This window comes from Phyllosticta citriasiana (genome assembly GCF_038021145.1).
Source record: "Phyllosticta citriasiana strain CBS 120426 chromosome Unknown IWZ02scaffold_13, whole genome shotgun sequence".
Classification (NCBI taxonomy): domain Eukaryota; kingdom Fungi; phylum Ascomycota; class Dothideomycetes; order Botryosphaeriales; family Phyllostictaceae; genus Phyllosticta; species Phyllosticta citriasiana.
The window spans coordinates 1,126,611-1,146,847 of record NW_027117290.1 but is presented as its reverse complement, the minus strand read 5'-3'; the positions used below and the strand labels follow the sequence as shown (position 1 = coordinate 1,146,847).

The 20,237-nt window shown below is 55.0% G+C and overlaps 7 protein-coding genes across 7 annotated transcripts; 2 read left to right on the top strand and 5 right to left on the bottom strand.

Moving 5' to 3' along the window:
- Positions 1-141: 141 nt before the first annotated feature.
- Positions 142-2,763, bottom strand: IWZ02DRAFT_471597 (uncharacterized protein; the record flags this gene model as incomplete). The annotated part of the gene is made up of 1 exon (XM_066768886.1): positions 142-2,763. The coding sequence occupies one exon, from the start codon at positions 2,761-2,763 to the stop codon at positions 142-144; it is 2,622 nt and encodes an 873-aa protein (XP_066619868.1).
- A 3,140-nt stretch (positions 2,764-5,903) lies between these two features.
- On the bottom strand, positions 5,904-7,633 carry IWZ02DRAFT_75179 (uncharacterized protein). The gene has a single exon (XM_066771173.1). The coding sequence runs from the start codon at positions 7,497-7,499 to the stop codon at positions 5,937-5,939; it is 1,563 nt and encodes a 520-aa protein (XP_066619867.1). The 5' UTR covers positions 7,500-7,633; the 3' UTR covers positions 5,904-5,936.
- Positions 7,634-8,259: 626 nt separating this feature from the next.
- Positions 8,260-9,863, top strand: IWZ02DRAFT_75108 (uncharacterized protein). Its single transcript, XM_066771172.1, has 5 exons — positions 8,260-8,538; positions 8,608-8,869; positions 8,918-9,354; positions 9,423-9,537; positions 9,611-9,863. The coding sequence occupies exons 1-5, from the start codon at positions 8,350-8,352 to the stop codon at positions 9,751-9,753; spliced, it is 1,146 nt and encodes a 381-aa protein (XP_066619866.1). The 5' UTR covers positions 8,260-8,349; the 3' UTR covers positions 9,754-9,863.
- A 2,362-nt stretch (positions 9,864-12,225) lies between these two features.
- IWZ02DRAFT_436108 (uncharacterized protein) lies at positions 12,226-14,107 on the bottom strand (the record flags this gene model as incomplete). The annotated part of the gene is made up of 5 exons (XM_066766501.1): positions 12,226-12,425; positions 12,477-12,618; positions 12,670-13,317; positions 13,374-13,523; positions 13,739-14,107. 5 exons carry the CDS (start codon positions 14,105-14,107, stop codon positions 12,226-12,228), a joined length of 1,509 nt encoding a protein of 502 aa, XP_066619865.1.
- An 894-nt stretch (positions 14,108-15,001) lies between these two features.
- IWZ02DRAFT_436107 (uncharacterized protein) lies at positions 15,002-16,364 on the top strand (the record flags this gene model as incomplete). The annotated part of the gene is made up of 3 exons (XM_066766500.1): positions 15,002-15,073; positions 15,124-15,294; positions 15,363-16,364. The coding sequence occupies 3 exons, from the start codon at positions 15,002-15,004 to the stop codon at positions 16,362-16,364; spliced, it is 1,245 nt and encodes a 414-aa protein (XP_066619864.1).
- Positions 16,365-17,886: 1,522 nt separating this feature from the next.
- Positions 17,887-18,544, bottom strand: IWZ02DRAFT_75071 (uncharacterized protein). The gene has a single exon (XM_066771171.1). It carries the CDS (start codon positions 18,447-18,449, stop codon positions 18,015-18,017), a length of 435 nt encoding a protein of 144 aa, XP_066619863.1. The 5' UTR covers positions 18,450-18,544; the 3' UTR covers positions 17,887-18,014.
- Positions 18,390-20,168, bottom strand: IWZ02DRAFT_75061 (uncharacterized protein). Its single transcript, XM_066771170.1, has 2 exons — positions 18,529-20,168; positions 18,390-18,417 (listed from the first exon to the last, which is right to left on the bottom strand). Exon 1 carries the CDS (start codon positions 20,086-20,088, stop codon positions 18,640-18,642), a length of 1,449 nt encoding a protein of 482 aa, XP_066619862.1. The 5' UTR covers positions 20,089-20,168; the 3' UTR covers positions 18,390-18,417; positions 18,529-18,639.
- Positions 20,169-20,237: the final 69 nt, after the last annotated feature.

Genomic DNA, 20,237 nt, shown 5'->3' with positions numbered 1-20,237 from the left:
GCAACAAGAATGGAAAGATGAAAATGCAGAAAATGACACGCGGAGAAAAACATAAATTTGAAAAAAAACCCATGTCCAGGCGAAGCCACTTGTGGCAAGCCAACAAGAACCAGGACCCAATGCATCAACTTTTTTTTTTTCTCAGGACGACTCCGCAGCAAGCGCCTCAACCTGCCTGCGGTCCCACCTCCTGCTGACGGTAGCGTTGCCAGCAGACACCTTGAAAGCAGTCTTATCCGTGCCAATGGCGCCAGCAGCGATAGCGGGACCGACGCCAGGGAGGTCGAAGTCGGGGAAGTTGGGCCAGTTGCCGAGCGAGCCGGGGTCGCCGCCGACACGGATCCAGGTGGCCTTGGAGACGAAGCCGGTGGTGCCGTCGACGACAAACATCTGGAACCACGAGGGCGGGCAGACGGAGCTGTTGGGGGGCGCCGTGACCGTGCAGGTGTTGCCGTTGCAGGTGACGGCGGGGAAGTAGGTGCGCTGGCCCATCGAGTTTCCGTGCGTGCTGGACACGCCGCCGAGCAGCGAGACCTTAAGCTTGTTCGTGTCGGCGTTGGCGACGGTGAAGGAAACTTGTTGACCGTAAGCCCAGTCGATGTTGTTGTTGATGTTGAAGCTGGGGCGGGTAGCGTTCTTTGACTTAAGCATGTACGGCGGGTTGAAGACCTCGAGGCGGTACTCCTGGGGGTAGCGGGGGTCCTCAGGGTCGGAGCCGCTGACGAGGACGCGTCCGTCGTCCATAAGGACCGCTTCGGAGTGGTACAGGCGACCGATGGTCGTGTTGGCCATGATGGAGATGCGCTGGTTGGCGGGCTTGGTAGGGTCGTACAGGAGGGCGTTCAAGTTGGGGTCAACGCCCAAGCCGAAACCGGCAGTACCTTGGTGGGCACCGTTGAGGATGAGGAACGTTCCATCGGGAAGAGCAGTCATGCATCCAATGACACGCGTGCTAGGCATGCGCTCAATGGTCCAGTTGGCGTTCGGGGCGTCGGGGGCAATGGAGACACAGTTGTCGAGAGCCGCACCACCAGGCGAAGAACCACCGCAAATGAGGATGCGGAGAGGATCGGTGTAGGGGGCAACCTGGGGCATGAGCATAGCAGTACCCTCGAAAGGATAGGACCTGCCACTGAGGAAGTTGTTGACAGCACCAGGAATGTTGGGCAACTGCCTCTTGGGTTGCAGAGTGACCTGATCCAAGATCTGAGCCTCGTTGTAGTAAGAGACGAAGATGTCTCCTGAAGGGAGGTGTGCCAGGAAGGGGTACAGGTTGTTAGGATCAGTGCGGTTGAGGTAATCAGCAAAAACCACAGGACCAGCCTTGGGAAGAACTTCCAATGTGGGAATCGGTACTCCGTTCGAACCACCTTCTCCTCCAACAACGAGAACGGATCCGTTGGCCATGACCATGGCGGAGGGATACCAGCGTCCGTTTTGCAGGGTGAGCTCATTGGGGTTCTCCTGCCAGTCGTTCTTGCCGGACACACCAGGGGATGCATCCGGCCACAGCAAACGAGTGCCGAAGGTCGACTGAAGAGACCAACCACCGATGTTCAACACACGGCCCGCACGATCGGGAAGCATGAGAGAGGCTGAGCAGAAGACGTCGGTCTTGACGTGCTGGGGCCTGAAAGCGGCGGAAATGTTGTTCGACAAAGACGGGTCCAGCTCATACGCGCCAGTGGAGTTGGGGGGACCAGTTCCCGACTTTTCAACAAAGCTGATCTTGCCGTTGCGCATGGGAGTCACAACAAGCGGGATGACGACGCTTCCCATGAAGAATTCGTAGGAGCCAGCGTCGTTGCCCTGAGGATAGTTGAAAGTAGTGAGTGCGTTGGTGCTGTTGGTGCTCTCCCAGGTGTAGTAGGAAATCCTGTTGCCCGCTCCGCAGAGTGTGGTAACATTACCAGTGCAAGGGAACGAACAATCAGACTCCGGAGCAAGTTGAGCGTTGGCCTTGGCAACATCGCCCTTGGTACCGCAGAAGCACTGGTCGCCGTATTCCATTCCACCAGCGTCATATCCGTAGGTGGAGCACATGGTCAGACAGTTCGTAGCAGTGTTGTTCTTGGAAAGGATGAGCTGGTTCGGGAAGACTCTGACTTGGTTGACATTGTCAATCAAACATCCCTTGTACGTCCAGAGACCGGGAAGACTGGAATTTTGCGCGGTAGGGACTCCGTAAGAGGGAACGGTGGTCAGGTTGGAATAAACCGACATGCGGTTGCCGGCACCGCACTTCTCAGCAGCATTGCCACTGCAGGTCATGGAGCAATCGTTGTCCGAAGTCAGGGTGGCGCTGTTCTGCAACAAGTTGCTGCAGAAACACTGCGAGGAGTATTGAGTACCGGCGACGCTGTATCCCTGCTTGGCACAAGTCTGGATACAAGCCTCGTTGGAGAGCGTGTTGCTGTCGGGCTGTTGGTTTGCCATGATTCGGCCGTTCTTGTTGTCAACGTAGCAGCCCTTGTAACTCCAGCCGGAGATGGAAGCGACCGGGGCAGCGCTGGTGCTCGAACTTGCTGTGGTGCTCGTGGTCGAGGCGGCGGGCGAGCCGTTGCTGTAGCGGAAGAGGTTCAGGCGGTTGGGCCCACCGCACATTTGGGTCGAGTTGCCATTGCAGGCCATGGTGCATCCATCGGTGGCGGGTGCACCTCCGTTGCGGAGTTGAGAATCACAGTAGCACTCTCCTGCGTATTCAACACCTGCAAGAGTATAGCCGCCCTTCAGACAAGCTGCCTGGCATTTGTCCTGGGTCATGGCGCCATCGACGTTCATGCCCTGACCGAGCGTGCGGCCATTGACTCCGTCAGTGTAGCATCCGAGAGAACTCCAGCCAATGAAGACACTGGAAGTTGCGGCGGCAGCAGACGAGGTCGTATTGGAAGCAGGAGTCACCCCAAGGACCGTGCTGGATGAGGTCTGGACAGCAGAGGAAGAGTTGACAGCTTGTGTGGTGCTCACGATGGCCGTTGAGGCCGTGCTAAGGGCGGCGGATGTGGTGTTGGAAACTTGTGTGGCGCTGACGATGGAGGCCGAAGTTTGAGTGGTGCCGGCTGCTGGCGTCGACGCCGCTGCGGAAGTGATGACCGTCGATGATGCATAAGACACAGCTACGGTCGAAACAGGAGCAGCCGTAGAAGCAACAGAAGACGAAGTAACAGGACCGGTACCCTTGATCGAGAGCTTAGCGCCCCAAATGTTGGCGTTTTGGTTGGCATTGCCAGCGAAGGAGCTCTTCAGGTAACAGGGACCATTTGGGGCAGCCCAAGAGACATCGACACAGCCGGGAGTGTTGTCGCAGTCAGCCAGACAGCCAGTGAAGCTTCCGGGGTTGGTGTTCTTGATATCAGCCCCAGCGCGATCGATACCACATTCGAGGGTAAAGACTGTCCCGTTGTACGTCGTGTAAGAGGGAACAGACGCGGTGGAACCAGAGCAACTTGGCGGAGGCTTAGCACTGCTCTTGTAGACAGACAACAAGTTTGGACCACCACAAGGCTCGGTGGCATTGCCAGAACAGGCCATGTTGCAGTTGGAGTCGGTCACATTGGCCGTGGTAATCGAGTTACCACACCAACATTCCTGGGAATATTCTCCACCTGCAAGAACAAAGCCCTTGGACTGACAAAAGGCAACGCAGGATTCGATGGTGTTGGTGTTGCCGGCCTGGTTGATGCCAGACAAGGCTCTTGGGTTGCCAGTATCGGCAAAGCATCCCAGGTAGCTCCAGCCCGGAGCTGGGTTTGGAGGAATCACCAAAGCGGCCCGCTTCTCAGCCAAGAGAGAGGCCGCTTCAGCGGACTCGAGAATCGAAGGTAAAAGAAGAAGGAGCGATTTCCATTTCAAAGAGTGTGGGTTTGGTGGTGCCATGATGGCTAGGACGGTATTTGCAAAAATACCAAGTAAAGAGTGACTGTCGAAAAAGGAGTGTTGACAAAAGAGTGACGACGAAAAAACGGACGAAAGGAACGAAACCCGCTGTCTCCTAGAGAGTGAAGAAGATGCAAGGCAGTTGATGATGAGCAGCAATCATGGCAGATGTCGTCGTGTTTATACTCGATCAACAAGGTATTGCCATTTTTGTCAAGGAGTCGAGACCAGCCAGCTGAAGGATAGCACGGCTCCAAAACGGCTAGTCCAGGGACGAGGACCTCGTGTCTAAGGTACTCTACTCTGACTTGGCTAGTAAGACGGTATTTTGGACCCTGGTTTTCTTCCGACACGGACAGAACCAGGCGTTGGTTTGAGGAGAAGGCAGATTTGCGAATAAACAGCTGCAGCGGCTCTGGCACTCAGCCGGGAGCCTCACAAAAAATGTCGGTCGGAACAGTCCGTTCTGGGACTGATCATGAGCTTCGTATAGTCGCGCGTTTGCGGTGCCAGGCGATGCGAAGAGAAGCTCGCCATGCTGCCAGTGTGAGAAGCAATCAAGCTTCGTCTCGAATCCTTGTGGCTTCGAGTCGAGTCTATCGTGGAGTTCAAGGTTCTAGCCACAGAGGGCCGCAGCAGACCGTCTGGTTTCAAAGGAGATGTGGAGGTGTATGGGCGGGCCCGGCGTCGAGATGGTGAGTTGACGGTCAGGCCGAGGCGTGTAGAAGGGTCCGTGCACAGACACCGGGGGCATCTAAGGAAGCGAGCGTCTGTGCGCTCTGTCTCCAAACGTCCAGCTGCCGCTGGAGCACCGCTCAACACCAAGATTTTTGCAGACTTGGCTGTCATATCTCTCTCGATGGCTCAATGTTCATTTCAGCTGGAGCCAGCTTATTGTGGTGCCAAGATCTTCGGCCTTTGTCCTCTAGACCAGACATTCCACGCCTGGCACAACTCCAAACCAGCCCTTTTGTTTGGAGGCCTTCCTTCAACTTGATCTTTCAGCCTTGTTTTATTCTCAAAGATCAAAAGCTTCCAACGTGCGGTGTATATCATGATTCTTTGTCAAGATCCAGTCGGAACCTCGCACCTGTGCTTTCTACTCAGCATCCCGATTTTCCTCGACTTGTGCACACCAAAGTAACCAAGAACCACAGGGACCGTGGCAGAAGCCTGCAAACCACAGCCTTTGAGTAAGAACCTTGGCCGTCAGCTCGCTTCTCGAAACTCTCACCGATATCTAGCCAAGAATTGAGGCTCAAGCTGGCTGTTGGGAAAAGCCTTCCGCAAGCCAAGATCTCTCAGGGCGATGGGAGCTACCAGATAGGCTTTTTCGGGAGAAAGAGGACGCGGGTCGCATGGCTGAGGTGGAACTTTGGTTTTGCAGCCATGTTTTCGCCTTGTCTGTTTCATGGCTTTCTTGTCCAAGATCGCCAACGCGGAGCGTTGCTGTTGGAAATACTTTGAGCTCTGTGATGGCTGATAATGGTGATTGTGAGCACTCACATAAAATTCCACCAGGATAAGACAAGAGTATTCCAATCTTTATCGAGGAGGGCTATTCCAAGATCTTCAAAATGCCACGAGAAAGGCAAAAGGAAACATTCCACCTCGAACATACAGAAGCTGCAGCCACGTGTGCCAAAACTTCACGCGACAAGCCACACCCCAAACCAACACATGGCGAGTAAACTTACCTCTTCACCCATCTCAGCTGTCGCCCAAGTCATGCTTAGCGTACCGCACGCCGGATCGAGAAAAGCGGACCAGTCGGCCGGAACATCCCTTTCCTCGCCAGACCGCCGGACAGCTAAGCACCCCTTTGGACAACCAGTGTTTGTGGACGAGCTTGAAGCGACCTGGATGCTGGGTAGTGTCGAGTTCTGGGCTGAAAAAGTCTCGAGCCACAAGCCCGGCAGGGGTAAAGGCATGCGAGGCGCAGAGCGGAAAGTCGTGCACAAACATATGGCGAAGAGCGACAAGGAGAGTCCGTGAGCTCAGCAATCGAGACCAAGGGAATGTGGATGCTGTTTAGTGAAGAAGTGGGAACATGCAAATGTCTAGCTGCTGCCCACGTCCTCCCTGTCCATACGTCGGCCTTTTTTGGCAACCAAACTCCTCGCCATGGGGCATACCCACACGTCAGGACCAACCTCATCATCCGCCGTCCGGTGCGTCTCAATCAACATCTCAATCTGCCGAGCGACCGAGCCGTTTGAGCTCAACGTCGTGATGCCCTCTGACCAGCCGAAAAGAAAGATGCTCTGGTTGATTGGCGTCAAATTTGGGACGACCTTCTCCGCCACTTTTGGCAGCTGCGCTGAGGTCGAGTCAAAGTCGACGACACCGATGGGTAGTTGCAAGCCAGATGGCACAGGGTGTACTGACAACGCCTGCAACTCCTCACGCAGCTCTGCGCTCGATTTTCCTTCAGTGGCTTCGCCCCCGATGAGCAGCTCCGCTCTCCGAACTTCAGTCTCGGTCCCGATGGTGGCGACAATATCGCGCATCCGATCGGCCGCCTCAGCTGTACACAATAGCCGCCGCGAGCTGGCGATCGCTGGATACAGCACGTGAGGCATCAGCGGTTGTCGCTGCTCGTCGCGGATCTGTCCTTGGACGGCCATTGGATACCACGGTTGGACCTGGACGCCTGCATGCGAAATGTCCGAGGCCAGAGCGACGAGAAGAGTGCAGTCGATGTTGAGCACAGAAGTCAGCGAGTTGAATTCGTTGACGAGAAGATTTTCCAGCGCGGCCTGGGTTGGTGGAGGTGATTCGAGCGAATCCTGGCAGCGAAGCTCAATGTAGGGCAAAGTTCGGATTTTGGATAGAATGGCAGAGATTTCCCTGACGCTTTTGCTCGATGATATGCGTGGCAGGATCAGCTGGACTTTCGGGTGCATGTACTTGTGGCGATTGGAAAAGGCTGCCGAGGAGAGTTGACGGGCGAGTTTGAGGATCGGTACCTCGTCATCTTCATCACTATCCGAGGGCCGGAATCGACTCAAGTCTTCGTCGTCGGAATCGCTGTCGCTATTGCACCAGCCTTGACGTGCCAATTGAAAGAGGAGTTGGCGCTCGGAAACTGCGGACACTTTGAGCCAGGTGGCACCGTTGTCGACGACTGCATCTACAAGCACGCCGTCTTGCGTCCTCTTGACATGTTCGCGAATTTTTGAGACGGGGGATTGAGAGCGGTCTTTGGACTTGTGGAGGTTTTTTGTGCTTCTCCAGAAGGTCTGACGCAAGGAAACCAAGCCATGGCATCTTTTCACCGACGTCCACTGTGCTTCGTAGGACGCCAGGTTGGTGGAGCTCAACTGATGCTTAATCTTGTTATCTGCTTCCAAACGATCGTAGGCGTCTTCAACCTCATCGTTGGCCTTTGCCTTTACGAGTAGGCGCCCAACGAAGCGCTTTTCGGCGTTGACATCGGATATCAGACCACGAAGGCCACTGACGGCAGGCTTTTGGCGTTCATGGAGCAATGCTTCGAACGTGTTGAGCTCACACATAACAGTATCGCATCGAGTCTGTAGGTCTTCGGCAACCTTTGATGCAGAGACCTCGGCCGCTGAGCTTGCTTCAAAGGTCTTTGCTGCTTCAATAGCATCACCCATGCTCTTTCTCAAATTGGTTCCGGCTTGTTAAGGCAGAAAAGGTAGTCGCATGGAGCACGGCAGTGTGTCGTGAAAAAAGGTAGAGACGATGGCAAAAGCAGCGTAAAGTAGGTGAGGTCCAATGAGTCAGGAAGAGAGAGGTCAGTCACATTAAAGAGGCTCTATGGCCGGCAACAACTTTGGGACAGCCGAGTGGGTCTATCTAATCTTTGATCCGAGTAATATCCGCAATGTCACCGAAGCATTCAGTCCCTCCCGCAGTCGGTTGAAACCTACGGTCCCTAAAGCTTCCGCTTCTGCATCTGCATCTGCTCCTGCGACATTGCCAAACCTCTCCCCTCCTCGAAAACAGATCGTCAGGAGAGGCACAGTTGGACGTATCCTTTGCCCCACGTTCCCAAGGCTTTCGGTCCCATCGACTCGGCTGCTTCTTACCGCAACTTTTGGTCTTCTACCAAGCTTTGTTTCATGGACGACAGATAGGCTTCTCAAACTCTTGAATGCCTCTGGAAATTTTCGCGAAATGATCTCGCCATAGCGAAGCAAAAGGCAGAATCCGAGTGCTGCTGCCCTAAAATTAGCTTCGCGTGCGGAGGGTTCCACCATCTCCGTTGCCGATGAATCCAACGTGGACTGATGGGCCCTGGCTCCTAGCTCCTGCCGCACCATTCCATGGGACCCTGACTAGCAGCCATGAACTGGCCCGCTGCCCGCTGCCCACGCGAATGGGGAAACGGCATCTATCTAATATAGGCCCGCTGCCCCGCTCCAAGTTCGCTACGCAGCTTGCGAAATTCCCCGTTGACGACTGCTCAGTAGCAAGACCAAGGCTGGAACAATCGGAACCACAATGGGAATACCTACCGAGGCTGTCGGGTCGCTGCCGCGCCCACAGTTCCTGCAAGACATCATTGCGCAGTACGAGCGAGGAGAGGCGTCGCAGGCCGAGCTCCTAATGGCCCAAGAGAAGGCGGCTGCCGACAGCGTCCACAGGATGCAAGAGACGGGCCAGGAGCTTGTCACCGATGGCGAGCAGCGGGTATGTCTCACACTCAATTGTGGCGAGGCGTGGAAGGTGACGTCGGAGAAGATGTGTTGATCCCACCAGGCTTCTTCGTTCGCTACTTATCCAATTATCGACACGCTTGGAGGAAAAGGTCTCGGTCCAAACTTTGCTCCAGACGGCCAACACTTTGCCTACTTTGATGATGGCCATCACAGACAGCTGCCCAGATTGGTTAGCGGACCATTTAAGTACAGGACATACGCCTATCAGTATCTGGAGAAGAGCAAGAGCCTGGCGAAGCGGTCTTCAATGAAGCAGGCAGTCATTGCCCCAAGCATGCTCTACTTGCTGTATCCACTTGAAGGTTGGTTGAACCCACTGGTTCGGTCGCTGGTGTTTAACCTTTTCCCAGGCGAAATCGAAGGTTACCCCAAGGATGAGTTCGTAAAAGACTTGGTCAACGAATGCGAAAAGGACATCCGAGGCTGCTTTGCCGCCGGCGCCAAACGCGTGAGCATTGACTTCACCGAAGGCCGCCTCACAGCAAAGAAGGACCCGCGCAATCCATGGACGAACGCCGGACTCCTCCAGACGTTTATCGACCTGAACAACGCGGTCCTCGCGCGATTCAGTCCCGAAGAGCGGCAAAACATTGGCGTGCATACTTGCCCCGGCGGCGATTGTGACAGCGTCCACAGCGCCGAAGTTCCATACCACGAGCTGCTGCCCAGCCTGTTCCAGATGGACGCAGGATACTTCCTGATCCAGTGCGCGAGCGAAAAGGACAAGGACAAGGTGTACCAGGAAATCGGCCAACACATTCGAAAAGACGCAAAGGGGGTCAAGCAGGTATGTAATAGGGGCCGTTTTGCCTGAAAGAGGAAAAGCACATACCGCTTACCGAAACGAAACGATAGGTTGCCTTTGTCGGCGTCATCAACCCGCTGAATCCAAAAGTCGAGACGCCCGAAGACGTCTGCGAACAGCTCATCGCGGCCTCCAAGCACATCCCTGTGGATCAGCTCGGTGCCAGTAAGGAGCCCTTTCACACGTCGTAGTAGTCGCTATCAAAGTACTGTACTGACTAATACACAACCACTAAAAGCCGACGACTGCGGCTTCAGTCCCTTCAGCATCGACGTCAAGCCCAAGCACGGCTCGCCAGACATCGCGCGCGACATTGCGTTTGAGAAGATTGCGAACAGGGTCAAGGGCGTCAAAATGGCCAGCGAAAAGTTGGGCTTGTAGGCAGGCTTGCCACTACGCCGACTGTTGATTTCGTACTTGAATTTTTTTGGTTTTTTTTTTTTTTTTTTTCCGGGTGGCGGGGGAAGCATGAGAGACGACGTGCGACGTTGGCGTTTGTCCTTTTTGATGACGGAAATCTGTTTGTTGTACGTAACTCTATCCTTGACTGTTCCACTACTGTTGGCGCGAAAAGAGGCCATCAGTGATTGAGTAACTGCTTTATACGGGTACTGGTGCGTGCTGCTGGATTTCTGCCTTGCGACTAACCCTTGGTTTGCGACCCTTTGTGATGAAGATTTGCTGCCGCCGCGGTGGTGCTGCCTGCCTGAGGTGGCGCTGGCGCGTCGCATCATGTGATGGGACCACGGGTTCGGCATCGCCTGCTGTTCCATCCATTCTCAGGGTCCTGTCGGATGTCCCCAGGAACCGGTTCTGTCCATGGTCCCTGAACCGAAAATTAACCTTTGTCGCAAGAGAGGCCATGTGGCGGAGGAATGTGGACTTGGTTTGTGTCGCGATGCGTCGGGGACGGGAGTGGAGAGGAGGCGAGCGCGTCGAGAAAGAGGGGGTGATTGGCAAGTTGGTTCGGGGGGCTGACCGACGAGAGAAGAGGGAGCAGAGGTGAGGTGGTGCTGTGACTGCAAGATCGGGAGGAGGGTAGGGTGACGACGACAACATGGCGTAAGTAGATGGGTAAGTAGGTAGGTAGGTAGGTAGGTCGGGGAAGTGACATGGAGGTTTGTGAATTCCTGATGCTCATGTCTGCTTAATCTTTCCTCTTTCCTCAATCCTTTCTCTATAGATGCTACGTAGCCATGCCTACAAGCGTGCATCCATCGCCCACACAAACTCGTCGTGCATGTATGTGCCCGCCGTCACCACCGATCCGATCGTCTAATTGACGACGAATTCATCGAGGAACCGGAGCCACTGATCATCGACAGCCGTGGAAAACGGCGAAGCGTCAGTTTCAATTCCATGACACGAGACATGAACACAAAAAAGATTGGTGGATAATGGAGACAAACAACCGAAGCAGAACAAAATAAGATGAAATGCCATTGATACCATCAGCATTGCCAACGGAGGGGTATATAGAAATGGGTACATGCATGCTTGCTTGATAAGAGGGGCCCAGAACGCTCACTTGCTCACTCGCTGCTGCTGCTGCTGCAACATGCCTAGCTACCTAGGTATTCGCCTGTCTGCCATAATAAACACGAAACTCCCCATGGAAGACATGAAGTCTTGGTGCAGGATCAAAAGCGGCAAAATCTCCTCAATGCTCTACCGGCCGGAAAAGCGAAGTGATGCGATGGCGCGATCAGACGAAAAAAATCGAAGCCGACGAGGTGCGATGCGCAAGTTGAATCGAGTCGAACTGCCAGACGATGCATCATCGCTCTAGACGCTGACAACAAGGCGAAAGTGAAATTGACAGACAGACAGACAGCAAACTCGAGGACACCGCAATCAAGCAAAAATCAAAATCAATCAATCAATCAATCAATCAATCGAATCGTATTTGTGGTCAAATCGCTCTGGGCAGTGGCCGCGTCACCAACTACTCCTCAGGACACGCCTCCCCAACCTCCTTCCACCCAGTGCACCACGAGCTTCAAAGAAGAGAAGTGTAAAACAGTAGAAACAAACTATGCCGACCCCGGCCCGGCCGAGCCCAGCCCTATCCTCCTCCGTGCCTCGATTGAACGACTTTTTGGGACTTACCTCTCCCATTTGACGCGGAAGGAGAAAAAAAGGCGCGGAAACACACGACGGCTGTCTGGCCTACCAAAAAACGACTGCTCCTGCCGACGACGATACGAAAGGGGGTATGTTGTGACAAAAAAAAAAAAAAAAAAAAAAAAAAAAAAAAAAAAAACTCGAGAGAGAAATGGCAAGACGAGTTTGCAGAGCAGTGCAGAGAGGAACAAGGTAAAAATATAGGAGCACGTTACATCATGATCTTTGAGGATCGAGACGACAGAACAAGACAGACAGGACAACGAACCGGCTTGCGAGAGCAAAAATTTTTTTTTTTTCGCTTCAGAAATTGAATCAAGAGCCTCGGCGCAGACGACCAACGGCAGGCACCGTCGTTGCCGCGCGGAGAAAGACATAACGAGAGCAGCAGCATGAACTATAAAGGAACCCCAGAGTCCGACAAAGAAATCCGTGTTGACATGCTTTGGTGAGTGCTTCCGAAACAAAAACCCCGTGGAGTCACTCGTCAACCCATTGAAGCAGCAGCAATTTAGTGAAACCCGTCGACCTCTAACAAAAAAGTGGACAACTACAGCATGAATGCCGACGCAAGGGAAGAAAGAGGAATCTTGCATCCCAGCTTTTTACAGAAGAGGGGCAGCGACCATACGGTAGTTATCCAAGCATGGGTAAAGATCTCGAGGATGACATGAAGTGGAGAGACGTAATCGGAGGAAGCTCGACCGTGGGCATTGCAAGGAAAATCGTCTAACCAGAGTAGCCCTGATAGCCGTTGTTGACTTGGCTGAAGCCACCAGGGGTCGGCTGAGCCCACTGCTGAGCTGCCGCGCTGCCGCGGCCAAAGCCACCAGCACTGCCGGGCATTTGCTGGTAGGGCTGAGCCATGGCGGGGCCGCCAAAGCCACCCTGGCTCTGAGCAGCAAATGGCTGAGCACCCGGGCTGGGTCCTGCTGCTGCCGTTAATAATGGAACTGCGAGTCTGGCCGTGAACAACTTACCCTGGGGAGAGCCCATGGGACCGCCAGGGCCACCGTATTGAGGGAAGTATGCACTGGGGGTAGGAGGATAGGCCGAGTTGGGACCACCGGCAGCGGGCGAGTAACCCTCGAATTGGCCGGTAGGGGGACGGTCCTTACCCCACTGCCAGGGATCGTCAGCAAGAATTGAACAAGAGAATGGATTGATACGTACGCTGCACTTGAGAGGACGGCCATTGACATTGTAGCCATTGAGCTGGCAAATGGCAATGGCGGCGTTCTCGTGAGTGTCCATCTTGATGAAAGCGAAGCCACGGTCGCTCTGGAAGCGCGTCTCAACCACGTAGCCAAAGTTTTGGAAAAGAGGAACAAGGTCGGCCTGGGTGGTGTAGGGAGTCAAGTTGCCGACGTAGACGGTCGTTTGCCATTGAGGAGTCTGGTTGACAACCATGTCGTACGATTGCACGCCATGGGTAGGGAAGTGGTGGTGTCCATACGGGGTAGTCGGGGTCATGCCCATGGAAGCCATTGCCTGCTGCTGGGAGATTGAGGGCTGGCCCTTTTGATTCGCCCAGTTGCAACGAATGGCACGGGAGCCAAGCCACTCGCCATCCATGGAGCTCAAGGCCTTTTCGGCATCAGAACGGTCGCGGAAAGCAACGAAGCCGTAGCCACGAGAGCGACCCGTCTTCATGTCCCACATGACGCGAGCCTCCGAGACAGGGCCGAACGCGGAGAAGGCCTGGAGTAGGACTTCATCGTTAACCTCGTTGGAAAGATCGCCGACAAAAATGTGGAAGTGGTTGGAAGTGTCCTCCTTGGGCTGGTTGTTGGACTGGTAAGCCCAGTTGACGCGGATTTCCTGGCAAACAAAAAGGTCAGTTGGAGCCGAACGGCTTGGCGTGCAATCAAACTTACGCTCTGGTGGACGCGACGGCCGTTGAGAGTCTGCATGGCGCGCTCGGCGGTGCCAGGGTCGTCGTACTCGACAAAGCCGTAGTTGAGGCCCTTGGAGTGGAATCTCTGCTGCGAAGAAAAATCAGTCTCGTTAGCAGTAGCTTCCGCAAACTGCAAGTGATGAGGAAGGCGCCAGCCAGGCCAGCGACGGAAGCCGCGAAGGCGCGCATTAGCAGCACTGGTAGCAGCGAGAAGGCGCAATTGGCCCAAGAGCGCACACGCGCTCGGACCCGTGTGACCAGGAGCATTGTTGGCAGCAGTGTTGACGCGTGTGTGGAGAAAGCGGCGGCGACGCGGCGAAGCAAAAGGTGGGGGCGCAAACATACATTCTTGTCGGGAATGATCTTGACCGAGACGACGTGACCAGCCGTCTCGAAGATTTGACGCAGGACATCTTCGGTCAGGCGAGGATCCAGCCCACCAACGTAGAGCGCACGCTTGTTCGGTTCGGGAGCTGCGCGACGCACGTAGCCGCCTGCAGAGGTAGGCGACATGACGCTGCCAGACATGGGAGAGCTGACGGCGGTAGGAATGGGATTGGTGTTTTGGGGGATTATAACAGGCGCGAGCGACGGCGGAGGCATGTGGCCCTGGGAGGCCTGCGGATTGCCCTGAGCACCATTGTCGTAGCCGGGAGCGCCAGCAGGTGCGGGCGGCGGAGGAAGAGAAGTGCCAGAGGCTTGCGGCTCAGACATTTTGAGATGGTGTTGGATGACTGTCGGGTTGATGAGCATTTGTCGGATCAGCAGGTCGCTCTGTGGCCTGCGTTTGTGGCGCGTGGGGTGGTGGTACTAACACAGACGAGTTGAAGGGAGCTGTGATGCGAGGGAGTGAGGAGTAAGAGGAGCTGAAGAAAGAGGATTCGTGGCGAAGTGGTCGATGATGGCGGTGGTGGAGAAGCGTGTTGCAGAGCAGAGTGCCGTGCAGAGAGCAGAGAGCAGCAGAGCAGAGCAGAGCGAACAGGCGGATGAGCGAGGGCAAGCGAGGTAGGTGGATAATCCGGCTCGCTGGAACCTTTTTGGGGGTAAGAAAAAAAAAGGAACAACACAGGGAAACCGGCGGAGGAGAGGAGGAGAAGAGGAGAGGAGGGAAGAAACAGAAGAGGAAGAGGAAGAGGAAGAGGAAGAAGAAGGAGAAGAGAGAAGCGTCGTTGTCGACGTTGATGAGGGTGCAGAGGTGGCAGGCGGACGTGCTGGTTGGGGGAGAGGGGGGGGGGGGGGGGGGGGGGGGGGAGGGTGAGGCGAGGTCGACAGCCAGGACAGTATCAGACTGAGTTCGGTTGTGGGGTGAGGTATCCAGGCCTAAGCCTGACAGGCAGGTGAGAGGACAGGGCGCTAACGACGGGCGGCCCGCCAGCTCAGGGCACCATCCATCGGCAGCGGCAGCGGCAGCGCCAGCGGCAGCGGCAGCGCCAGCACCAGCCCAGCCCAGCCCAGCCTAGCTAGGCAAAGTAAACACCACACACGTGCTAAGAGCCTCACCCACGGCTCCATCCACTAGCTGCCTGCATTCCTTACCCGTGCTTGACTCGACCTCTCCTCTCTCTCTCTCTCTCTCTCTCTCTTCCTTCGGCATCTTCATCATCCGCCATGTCCGCCAGTCTGCACCCTCCCCACTCGCTGCAGTTGCTCGACGCCCTTCAAACTTCGCTCAATGCCGCCGTCAGTCCTCTCACACCTAGCCATGCCATCCCACCTGCTCACTCGCGCAGCTCCTCGAAATCGCCTACTCGATGAAGAACCATGCTCGCCCCGAACTCAACCACCTTGCCATTTCCAGTGCAAATCCTCAGAACCTGCCAGGCCCCAAATACAACAACCCGGCCCTGACGGTGCACGTCGACCGCTTTCACGTCTCGCTGGATGAGCTGGAACGCGAGCTGGTACTGTCCACCCTCGTCCCGTCGTCTGCGCACTGCGCATACTGACCATGCAACTACCCTTAATCCAGTTCCGTGCCCAGTCAGTCCTGCGTCGTGACGTAGCCGTCCACCGCGCCGCCCGCGAAGCACGCGAAGCCGAGGAAGCGCGTGCCGCTGCTGAGGAGGCGCAAAAGCAGAAAAAGGCACAGGAGCAAGAGGAACAAGAAAAGAAGGCTGCTGCCGCCGCTGCCGCCGCCGCTCAATCCAAAGCAGCGACAGCATCGCTCTCGCCGACCATGCACAGATCCGCGAATCAAGACAACGACGTAACCATGACGGGAACCGACGCATTCAATGCCTTGCCTTCGACCGCCGCGCACACAGCCGCCACACCAAAGACGCTGCCCAACAACCCCGCGAACAAGCCGCTAGCCGTCGAAACGAGCGCTGCATCCAATGCGCACACTGGTGCCGCGCCAGAGACTGCTGGAACAACGACGGGCAGTGATGACATGTTTGGACGAACCCCGACAATAGCAGGACTCAATACTACAGACCTGGACAGCATGTTTGAGGACCTCACCAACGACCAAGACAATGGCGGCGAGGCCGGCGACGGCTTCGGCGACAACCAGCAGGGGGAGATTGACTTTGCATTGCTGCCGGGGCTGGAGAGTTATGCCAACATTGACTCAGGTGGTGACAAACAGCAGCAGCAACAGGAGCAGGGGACGGAAAAACCCGATGAAGGCAGCAAAAAGGAAGACGAGGGCGCCGGCGACATGTTTGATTTTGGTCTCGGGTCGACAGATCAAAACCAGAAGCAGAGTCAGGGGCAACAGCAGCAGCAGCAGCCGGACAAATCGACAAAAGACAACAAGCAAGACAACGGCGCCCCTAACCAAGACCAAAAACAAGAACAGGACCAACAACAGCAACAAGACGCCGACGCCTTCAACCCTGATTCGTACGCCAACGATTCGAGCTTTGACGACATGTTCAATTACGCAGAGTTTGACTTGGGCGGAGACGGCGCCGGCGACGGCACGGGCACTGATACGGCATTCGACGACGACTTTTTCACTATTTGAGCGGGCACGAGTGAGACTGGGTCGCAGACTAGGTGATGGCTCAGAGGCCTGGTGGTCTCACGTGGCTTGTGCCACAGCACTTCCAATTTGCCCAACATCCCAAACCTGGAGTTTCGGAGAGTGCAAACGGCGCAGCGTGCTCTAAGTGACCCGCCTCCGTCCGGACGGATGAGACAACTGAGAAGGAGATGAGGACGACGAGAAGAGACCAACGTTCTCCCAACTCGCTGCCAAGTGTATCAGAGACACAACCCAACATCCGCATCGCCATCCATTGGAAACACGGATGTGTCTGCATCTGGCTGGCTGGCCGACCCAACACCACCGAGCCGCCATCAGTTGGGAGCTGGGCACGTTTGTCCACAAAGTCCTTCCGATATTTCTCCAATCAAGCGAGCCAGCTAGGTGGACTCGCAATTCAAAAGGCGACATCTCAGAAGAGGAGGAAGGACAGGAGGTGAGGTGAGAGGAAAATAGAGATGGATGGAAAATGCAACGAACGCATCGCTCTCCTGCTATTGGTAGGTCTGTTTGGCTCTTCACCAGCAGTGAAGCAGAGTCGTGCGCGAAACGAGAAGGAGAAGAAGAAGAACAAGAGCGGCGTAGACGCAGTGTATTGTACGTATGGGTATTGAACACGAGAGAGAAAAGCTCAGGACAGGCCAACCAATCCTTTCAACGACCAGGGAGGAAAAGTGACGTATGCTAAGAGACGATTCGTGCACATTGGTATGCCACCAGTCTGCCACCTACCTGCCTGCCTCAGCTTTCTGCCAGCCCCCCTCCTCCTCGCTGTCTTCTCGCTCCTTCATACATCGTCCGCCTGTCAACCGGTCAATCCCATCCCACCCACGTGCTCGGATAACGCACCTAGATAAGGTTTTCGAGCAACCACGGTACGGTTCCCAGGTAGGTGACCCAATCACCACCACCACCACCACCATGACGATCACCACCATGACGAACCTCCCCGTCGCGGGCCTGACAAGCACGCGGCAGAAACATAAATATATCGAGTAGGTGAGTGAGTGAGTGAGTGAGTGAGTGAGTTAGTACCTATGTGCCTTGAATACCTACCTGCCCACCCGGTATCTTACCTTGTCTGGGTATCAAGGGAGAGGGGGAGGTAGATAAAGCGGGAAAGCGGGAAAAGGAAAGGGAAAGGGGGGAGGAAAAAGGAAAGGGGGGGAGGAAAAAGGAAAAGGATAAATAACATTGCGATTGTAATGGCAACCATGTCGTGGAGACGAAAGACCACGGGTTGATGGGGAGGAAAGGAGGATGGGGCGAGCAAGTCGCGAATGAGAACCGCTGCAAATGCTGCACTTGCAAATATTGTTCATCGACGGCGGCAGGACGGGAACGCGCACACAAAACATATATAGGCATGAGCATGTATGAATATATGTCGAGCCTAGGTATTCAACCTACTTACTGTGAGAGCTACCGCCTGCCTACTCACCTACGTCCCAAACTACATACATCCCCACGTACCCATGGACCAATCTTAAAAGCCTCCCCCATACCAGCAAGCAAGTCAGCAAGCAAGCCAGCAAGCAATTTATATAAGTAGGAGAAAGGGGGATTGGTCGAAGCAAGACTAGTAGTGAAAAAAGCCTCATGTGCTAGAGCCGCAAAGCCCCATCAGAATTACCATCTCTGAACCTGAATCTGAACCTGAAACCTGAATCCCAGCCCGTGTGATGCCAATACCGGCCATAGATACAAAGGTGAAAAACCGGCAAGAAGGACTAAAAGCCAGCAGACGACTCCTCCGCCGATTGACTGGCTGGCTGGAGCATCCACGTCCTTACCAGAGAAATAAAACCCGGGTTGAGGGGATATCGTGTAGATACAGTAGAAAAAGACCCCTGATCCAGGAGCCATATTGTGTGTAATGTGAAAGATGAAGCAATCCCATGCCGATTGTGCCGGGAGGACTAAGGCTCCGGACGCCCATGCGGTAGCCGTGAGTGCTGCCTGGGCGGAGAAAGGTAAGAAACAAACATGAAGTCGATAACCGCTGGAATTATAAAACCGTTTGAGGGGGAATCTGGGAAAAGAAATGTAAGCCACCGACGCCATAATGCCACTGACCCGTTAAAACTCTGTCCTGGCGAAGTGAAATAGTAGATGTGGCAGTAAAGGATGCTGCGTGGACAACCTTGTTCGTGACAGCCATCGGAAACGTCAACCTTCGACAACATCATGCCGGTCGTGGCCGCCGGGCTTGCCTCTTCGGCCTTGCCCCCTTGTCTTCAATGTGATGTGCTCCTCATTTTTCCAGAGTAATGTCCGGAAATTCCGCAACATCTTTGTCCACTAATGCGGCCTGTAGCTGGTCCATCACCTTCGGGTCGACACAGCCCTCCCACGTCACGCTTTGAAGCTTCCTGTTGGCCATACGCTCTGAAGTAATGTTTCCCAAGATACTAATACCGTACCAGTCTGAGGGCCAGACCGATTCTATATCTCGGACCCATTCGCCGTCTATGATTTTGATGTGCAGCGTGCGCAGTGAATGGCGGACCTTGAAATACTCGACTAGCTCTGAGAAGAGATACTTCCAGTCTCTCATCGTGTCGCGCGACCAGCGGCTGTTGATTTCCAAGCGCAAGTGGCGCACCTGCTGCAGGGTGGTCTTGGTAATGAAGTTATCAATCTTGGTGCCAGGAGCTGTCGAGCGTGGCGGCGGCGCCGAAATGGTCAGGGGCCGGTCCTTGAGGTACGTGTTTACTTCCCTGGAGAGTTGCAGATTGGCGAGAACGATGGACGGCGTAGTAATCGGAGGCTCCATTCGTGAAAGACGATTTGGATCTGGGCCTTTGACCGCTTGATTGGCGCGTACAAGCGCGCGGTCGGCGTCGTTCCAGTCGAGGACAAAGCCAAGCATACGTTGACGGACTTTTTCAGGGAGCTTGAGAATGTATGCCGGTGGCATTTTCATCAGATTCAGCGCATCTTGGGCATGCGGCGCAAGGAAGCCGCCAATGGTGACTTTCTTGATTCCTCGAAGGGTTGAAACAGTCTCCATGAGCATCTTAATCTCATCCAAGAAGTAGCAGTGTCCGCTCTGTGGGCAGATGCTCAAGTGCGACATGACGCCCTCGGCGCTCAGGTCAATTGTCAGCTCCTGCAGGTGATGCTCCTCGTTCCAAACTTCGACCGCAGACCTGATGACCTGGAAAAATTCGAGCAGGTCGCACCAGATGTGGTTTTCGCCGTGACGCAAGTCGCGTGTAATGTTGACCTTGCGCAGGTTTTGCAGCAACGGCCGACAAGCGATGTCGGTTATGTGTGTGTTTGGCGTGGTCGAGTGCGGAATGGTCAAGGTCTGGCGGTGAAGGATGTATTGTGCCTCGCGGAATATTTGCTTGTTGACCATGAGGATACCCGGGGTTGACAGGGCATTCCAGTGGACGAAACCTTCATCCAGAACGTGGGCTTCATAGTGCTTGTTCACGGTGCGGACGACACCGTCAAAGTCCAGGACGTAGAAGTAGATCATGTTGCGCAGCTCGGCGGGTAGACGGGGGAACGGGAATTGGGTGCGCATGAGGGCAGCTTTTGAACGCGTCAAAATGCTGCGCCCGGTGAAGTGCCTCTGATTGGAGGCTTTGGCCCTGGTGGTGTCGGCCGAGGGAGTATTTGGAGTCGAAGGGGGGTATTTGACCACCTTTGAAGGTGGCAGGGTTGCCACAGCGGCACGGCGTCGCTTCCCCATTTTATCTTAGGAGACGTAAACGTTGGGTTGATGGTAGACCCAGAGTTGGACAAAGAGGAGCAGACGGTATCCTAGTGAGCGGCAGCGAGGGATACCCCATTCGAGGATTTAAGAGAACCTGTCCCTAGGGAGGCAGGGCGGCGCAAGAG

Bases quoted from the DNA above. Each gene is read 5' to 3' on its own strand.
- IWZ02DRAFT_75179 (XM_066771173.1), bottom strand. From the start codon at position 7,499: ATGGGTGATGCTATTGAAGCAGCAAAGACCTTTGAAGCAAGCTCAGCG.
- IWZ02DRAFT_75108 (XM_066771172.1), top strand. From the start codon at position 8,350: ATGGGAATACCTACCGAGGCTGTCGGGTCGCTGCCGCGCCCACAGTTC. The intron at 8,539-8,607 runs GTATGTCTCACA...TGATCCCACCAG, and splicing joins TCACCGATGGCGAGCAGCGG to GCTTCTTCGTTCGCTACTTA. The intron at 9,538-9,610 runs GTAAGGAGCCCT...AACCACTAAAAG, and splicing joins TGTGGATCAGCTCGGTGCCA to CCGACGACTGCGGCTTCAGT.
- IWZ02DRAFT_75061 (XM_066771170.1), bottom strand. From the start codon at position 20,088: ATGGGGAAGCGACGCCGTGCCGCTGTGGCAACCCTGCCACCTTCAAAG.
- IWZ02DRAFT_75071 (XM_066771171.1), bottom strand. From the start codon at position 18,449: ATGGCGTCGGTGGCTTACATTTCTTTTCCCAGATTCCCCCTCAAACGG.